The following is a 7,016-nucleotide window of genomic DNA, read 5'->3' as shown; positions in this document are numbered from 1 at the left end:
TTTGGACATTATATATATTTAATGATGAAATGCTGCTCTTTGCTTGATTCACTGCAGTCCTTGGCCACTTTTCCTGCTTTTCCTTTGATGTCTGAAGGGATCGTCCTTGCACGTGCTGCTCTTAGAATGGGATTAGCTGCAGATAGATACACTTTGGGTTTTTCACATGCCTTTGTGTTGTGGCAAATCGTTTAAAAAACACAGTTTATTTGAAACTTTTTTCATTTCATTTATGCATTTAAACTTCTACTTACTCAAGTATCAAAATTAAAGCTTTCTGAACTCAGCTTGTTTGTTGGCTGGAATGTGGTACAACTTTTAGCATACTCTTTCTGGTATCGGTTGTATCCCAAAATTGTCCAGAGGTGCCTTATACAGTATATCTATGCACATATGGGCAATCAGTATCTAATGCAGTTGAAAGTCTTCCTGTGATTAAGGATTACATGGCCATGTCTCACATTTCACATTTCTGGAACATTCTCTTCCACTCATGACAACAATGACAACAGTCTTAGTATTGCACAAGAAGAACATATGTTTGAATAGTTTCGTTCTGTTAAACGTTGCACGCAAGGAACGACATCTCTGAGTTTTATGAAGCCAATTTAAATAAGTCCAAGTGCTCATGTAGGACAGCATGACCATTTTGGAGAAGTGCCCTTATTCTTTTTTTGTGTCAGCGCTGAAGCATATTGTTGCTGTTGGATTGTTGGATCGTTGCTTTTCTTACTTTTACACTTTATACTGCAAAATGTTGGTTTTCAGTCTTAGGATAACTTCATGGTTTGCGTTAAAATAGACAGTCAAATACGTGGTATGAAAGTTACTTCCTACTGAAATACGTTATTATTAAGTTATGCTTTGTTGCCACTAAATTGAAAATTCTTGTACTAGGACACAAATTTATTTAATTAAACTTCATCTGTTAGTCTGCCACTACGACTGTTTCGAAGTCCAATCAAAATAACAATTTTTTTGGCATCTTGCACTCTACAGGAAAAATGCATCACTTAGCATGGTTGATTCTGGCAATGCTATGGATGGTGCAGAGTGTGGAGGGCTGCCCTGAGGTCTGTAAATGCTCCAAGAAATCTGGCCCAGAAAAGTTAGAGGTCAATTGTCATAAGAGGGGGCTTCATGCCTTTCCCTCCAAATTGCCCCCCGATGTATGGATCATTAAGCTAGGTGAGTACCTTGTATTACTTCTGACATTCAAGCCAAATAGTAATATAATGTGGGTCATAACTGCACCATTACCAATTTCTTTGCTGCTGTTTTAAGGCGAGAATGGTATCACGAACTTGAAGGCAAATACTCTAAAATCACTTCCAAAGATTGAGAGCATCAACCTGGAACGAAATGCGATCAAGTCCATCCACCCCCAGGCCTTCTCCGGGGCGAAGCACCTGATGCTTCTTAATCTTTATGGCAACCACATCTCTAGCCTTCCACCAAGAGGTTTCCAGGTAAAGAGTTGAGGAACTGACAGAAATCAATGAAAAAAAAATCTGACAAACAAAAGTGGTTCTTTTTCCCATGTCTGTAGGACCTCCTGAACCTTCGCTTTCTCATGCTGGGGCAGAACCAAATTGGCATTCTCAAACCTGAGATGTTTGCCGGCATGAGGAACCTGTCGGATCTGGACCTTCCCCTCAACTCACTGACGACGCTCCCTTCTAACGCCTTCAAACCTCTGATCGCTCTCAAAGTCCTGGACCTTTCCCTGAATCACATCCAAAGGATCTCTCCAAAGGCCTTCACTGGACTCAGACAGCTACTGTTCCTCAACTTAGACAATAACAGGTGACGGAAACATCCTGCATCTAAGCCCCGTTATATAAATGCTGTACATCTAGCAGTAGCAAAAGCACAGTGACAGGTGACAGGTTTCTTCAGTGAAAATCTGACGTCTATTCTGTTTATTGGAGCTCTGTCCTGGGGCCTCATGTACGAACGTTGCTTAAGTACAAAAACGTTACGTAAGTACTCGCTCACGTAAAAGTTCAGATGTATCAAGAGTGAAATGTCCGGGAATTTTGTACGTCCCTACGCCAACGACGTGGCTGGCGTAAGTAGGATTCTACAGATATCGATCCTTTGGCGACACTTAGAGGTGATGCCGGGAAACTGTCATCAATGTGAAAACTATTACTCCGACTGATCGGGACTGTGCCGGTCGACCCTGAGCAGATCCATGCAAGCCGCGTGGGACGGAATTATCCGCATGTCGGTCAGGTATATCAGATTCCCATACAATGCATCTGAACAGGTCAACATTAAAGAGCAATCTGCAGCGAGAGACGGTTTTCTGACTGTAATCAGAGCTACTGCACACACATTGCTATAAAAGCGCCATCGCATGAATTTGTAAATGTCAACAGGAAACATTTTCATTCGATCAGTGTGCAGATCATACGTGATGCGCAACTGCAAGTAAACATTGTGGCAGCGTGCCAAAGAACACATTTTACGCATCCCCACTCCAGTGAGTAGCGTCTCCAATTCTATTTCTGTGAAGTTCTTCTTCTTTCCCGTCTTACTCATTCTTATGTTTTCGTTTTCTGATCGCGCAGAGATGGGAATCTCAGGTGCAGAGTCAATTTAAATATAATTTCCATATTTAAAATGGGCGTGGACAGGGAGTTGCATATTTAAAAGGGGCGTGGACAGGGAGGAGTCGGGTACGTTCAATCGGGATGTACAAAGGAAATGTGCTTCGAAATGCTTCTAAATCTGAACTTACGTCACGATTTACAAGGTTATGTAAGCCTAATAGAACTGTTTTTACACTGAAACACTGGATTAGCATGCTTATAAAACACGTTATTCTGGTGATGACAACATCAGATATTCTTTATAAACTGAGAAAGTACCAATTCAATAAGGCCTTCTTCAGGTTGCTGTTGAATTATGACTTGTTTGCAGATTTAATGTTGCCATGGTGTTGGAATAGGGATCAGCTGTATAATCTGCTTAAAGGGGAACTACCATTTTTATACAACATGGACCTTATTTCTGCCATAAAATACAATCACCCATACAACTTTGGTGTCAATTTAGATCCGCGTATATCCATACAGTGGGAGTGACTGGGGCACCGAAACGCAGCCTCTAAATAACGCATTATCTGCCACGAAACTCGTTCATTTCACCAATATTTTGTTATTATACGCTAGTGCTATTCCCCGTTGAGTCTGGAGTTACGAATAACGAATGACTCCAAATAACACCAAAGTTATATGGGTGAGTAAACGATCGTATTTTATGCCAGAAATAAGGTCCAGGTTGTAAAAACGGTAGTTTCCCTTTAAGTTAACAAAGAGGCCGACTGACTGTTCTCCCAAAACCCAGTCTGAAAACCATTCCTGCTGGAGCATTCAAGCCTCTGCGCTCCCTGGAAATGCTGGTTCTAGACGACAACCTTCTGTCCACATTGAGTCTTTCAGCTTTGGATGGCCTGGGCAACTTGCAGGTAATACCTTATGTTGTCCTGGTTTACACAAATACAATGAATTAGGAGGCAAAGTCAAAAACTATTACTTTGAAGCTAAATATGGTAAAAACTCACACATGGACTGCTCTGGTTAGACGAAATAGGCTACTTCTTGCACGTAATTGTTCATTTGCTCACCATGAATACACTGGATCTCTTCAGTGTATATAAGTCTCGTAAAAACAACAGAAATAAATGTGCTGATTATTGAACTAGGAGCTCTACCTGAGGAATAATGAGCTGGAGAGCCTGCCACCTGACGTGTTCAGCAACATGCCCAAGCTTTCCCAGCTGGCTCTCAGCGGAAACCGCCTAAAGACAGTGGATGGAAACATGTTTGCCCGTATGCCCGGTAAGACGACCCTCCCGTTTTGACAGAAAGAAACAAACAGCTCCTAGCGAAAGAATTAGAGATGCCCGCAGGATTCACTTTCTTCCTTTCTGAACCCTCCCAGAGCTGAAGAAGCTGTATCTCCACGACAACCCGTGGCAGTGCGACTGCAGCATCATCTCCTTGGTGAGGTGGATGGGACAGACCAAAGCCACCCTGTCACCACAGACGTCCCTGAAGTGCGTGGCTCCGTCGGAGCTCCGAAACAAGAGCCTCAGCAGCCTGCAAGCGAACAAACTGCTGTGCCACGCCTAATGCAAAGAAATTACAGAACGGGCTTAGGCCCAAAGAGATTTAGATGATGAACTTTTCAAAACAGTTGTATCCCTGTAGGCTCAAAGCTGCAATGCAATTAATAGATTTCCCTGTAGAATGGTAAATTGTGAAACTGTAGATTTGAGAGCTGCACAATGATGTTTTCAGCTTGAAATCTTAAATTGATCACTCGCCCTTTCGGAACCTTTAACATATTGTATTAGTTCTGCAAGTGTTTTCTTTGATCTATGCTACCGGATGTGACTACTATGTACTGCAGTTTATAACGAAACCTGCAGTTATTAGGTTTGCACGCGACAGAGGGATTGTGTCTTATCAAAGCATTTTCCACTGGCAAAGAATTTATCTCTAAATTCAACACTGGGATTAACATTATAATCTCACGTTGCTTGTCGTAAAGAGACTGTGCAGATTCGGAAAGTGATGGATTACATGTAATGGGATTAATCCTTTTCTAGCAGAGGATTTCTTTAATCTTTTATACTTAACGTGAAAATATATAAATAAATGAAAGCTTTTGGTTTGTGAAATGATAGACACTGCCACGATTCCGCTCAGCCAAAACTAAAATTGAAGACAGCTGTAGAAAATATATGTTTATCTCCAGATAAGATTAGAGTCAAATGAGAACGGTGCAGTTGCCTTAAAACTTAACATGAAGCCATGCTTATATCCTGGTTTCAGTTTCCCCCGCGACCTGGTTGGAAAGATTTCCTTCCATTCATCCACAAAAGAAGCAGAAGGCTCACGGTGGCATCAGACCAGCATTACAGGGTGAGGTTCAGGTCAGGACTCCATCCACTCAAACACAGAACTAGTAAAAGACTATTTGTTCACAGGGGGACTATCACAATAAGACAGAAATAAATCTTCGCCAAACTGTTTCAATATGGCCGAAAGCAACCCTTAAACCTAGGTGACAAACTACTACTACTATTATAATAATACATATACCGATCAGGCATAACATTATGATCACCTTCCTAATATTGTGTCGGTCTCCCTTGTGCCTCCAAAACAGTGGTGACTCATCAGAGAATGGACATGGGCCTTCTGAGGGTGTCCTGTGGTGTCTGGGAACAGAATGTTGTTAGTGGGGGGGCCTTTGAGGGGAGGGGCTTCTGTGGATCATCCCACAGATACTTGATCAGTTTGGGATCTAGTGAATTTGGAGGCCGGGTCAACACCTTGTGCTGTTCTTCATGTTTTTTGAGTTGTTCCTAAACCGTTTGTCACATGAACCTAAACATGTCAGTTTGAGGTAGTTGCAATTGCCCTTTTTGGGACTGCCATTCATGCTTTACATGGGATTTCTGCCCGGGTCTGGTGCGGGAATGTATGAATCAAATTCTGGGATTATTCCCTGGTCTTGCTTTTGTTTCCTTCTTGTGCTCTGGAAGGATACAAAAGGTTAATACCATAGACTGTATATAAATATGGACAATGTGTTGCCACTTCCTAGCATTGGCCAAACTGACGGTATTTTCACGGGGACACGGGTGGCGTCATCTTTGGAGCCAGAGCCCATTTAATTAATATTGCGCTCTGCTCTACCTCCACCAGTTATAAAGAAATGTTGGATTATACACTGTACCTATTTTTTTTTATTCGTTTTTCACTTTACTGAGCGATTGGCATGGCAATTGGTAGTTGCGATTTTACTAAAACTAAAACAAAACTTATCCAAAATATTGACACTTGAACATGCATCAGTATTATATTAACTACCCAAAATGACTGAAAACATCCTTGAAAAAAATGTATTTGAGGTCTATTTTAGTGTTTTAGTTTGGCCCAAGTCCCACCCACTAACATGGAGGAGGTGGAGCTTATGACCTATACTGCAGCCAGCCACCAGGGGGAGCTCTACTTTCTTTGGCTTCACTTTTGAGGAGCAGTTCCGCCGTCCATCTTTATACAGTCTATGGTTTATACAAACACGTCATGTTATTTAAAACTTCTGAGGATTTATTGTCCATCAACTGGAGGTGTTGCCCTGGAGCACAACCACCAAAAGTCTCCACGTTCTTTTGGCCGTAAAGTGACTCACGCAGAGAACACAACCTGCCTTGCAGTATCTGCTGCCACGGTGCATCTTTCCACTGCTCCCGTCTGTCAGCACATACTGTCATTTGCTTTTGTTTTTCTGCTGTCAGAAACACACTCCTCAGGTTACATTGACAGCAGAACACAAGACAAAGGAGGCAGTGACGGTAGTTAGATCAGTTTGGATAGATGGAAACAGAAAGATGTAGACAATAGAAGGAAGGGTATGACAGGAGGGCTGCTGGGGTTGAGATGGGAGTTGGTGGGGGATGGGGGAGGGTTGTTAGCAGAGCACAATATCCTGCCCTAAGCTTTCTGTAATTGACAGGGTGACTCCCATCGACCCCCTCGCACAATGACTTGACATGAAAGTGTCGCCCACCACAGTGAGGAAGATAATGTCCATAATTTCCACCTGCATTAAACCTGCTATTATAGGAGAGAGCGCCTCAGAACAATATGATAACTGGGCTTTGTTCCGAGGTGCAGCTTCTTATTCGGCTCTGTTGGTAGCTCCTGTGTATTGAACAGACAGAAGTCAAACAGATTTTTTTTCTGACCCCCTGTTCCTTTTGGGTGTGTGTTATTTAATTGGCTGCTGTTAAACCCATCATCTTTAAAGAGGGCTCACTTTGATCACAGAGACTGTACCACATCTCAGCAGTTCACTGAATGGCAATATTTTCACGACTGTCAGATTTTCCGATTACCTGATTTCAGCTTAGAGTGCGAAATTATAGGAGAGAGCGCCTCAGAACAATATGATAACTGGGCTTTGTTCCGAGGTGCAGCTTCTTATTCGGCTCT

At 42.4% G+C, this 7,016-nt stretch overlaps 1 protein-coding gene across 1 annotated transcript; it reads left to right on the top strand.

The window, feature by feature from the left end:
• The first annotated feature begins 407 nt into the window (after positions 1–407).
• LOC311499896 (uncharacterized protein) lies at positions 408–5,105 on the top strand. Its single transcript, XM_084561035.1, has 6 exons — positions 408–1,188; positions 1,285–1,469; positions 1,550–1,806; positions 3,355–3,475; positions 3,713–3,848; positions 3,952–5,105. Exons 1-6 carry the CDS (start codon positions 1,005–1,007, stop codon positions 4,140–4,142), a joined length of 1,074 nt encoding a protein of 357 aa, XP_084417161.1. The 5' UTR covers positions 408–1,004; the 3' UTR covers positions 4,143–5,105.
• The last annotated feature ends 1,911 nt before the right edge of the window (positions 5,106–7,016 follow it).

The sequence above is a fragment of the Chelon labrosus genome (assembly GCF_963514085.1).
Source record: "Chelon labrosus genome assembly, chromosome: 14".
In the NCBI taxonomy this organism is placed as follows: domain Eukaryota; kingdom Metazoa; phylum Chordata; class Actinopteri; order Mugiliformes; family Mugilidae; genus Chelon; species Chelon labrosus.
Note: the sequence above shows the minus strand (reverse complement) of the source record. Positions and strands in the feature narration are given on the sequence as shown.

Coding starts and splice junctions, on each gene's coding strand:
- LOC311499896 (XM_084561035.1), top strand. CDS start 1,005: ATGCATCACTTAGCATGGTTGATTCTGGCAATGCTATGGATGGTGCAG. Junction 1,807..3,354: donor CTCAACTTAGACAATAACAG/GTGACGGAAACA, acceptor CCCAAAACCCAG/TCTGAAAACCATTCCTGCTG. Junction 3,476..3,712: donor ATGGCCTGGGCAACTTGCAG/GTAATACCTTAT, acceptor TTATTGAACTAG/GAGCTCTACCTGAGGAATAA.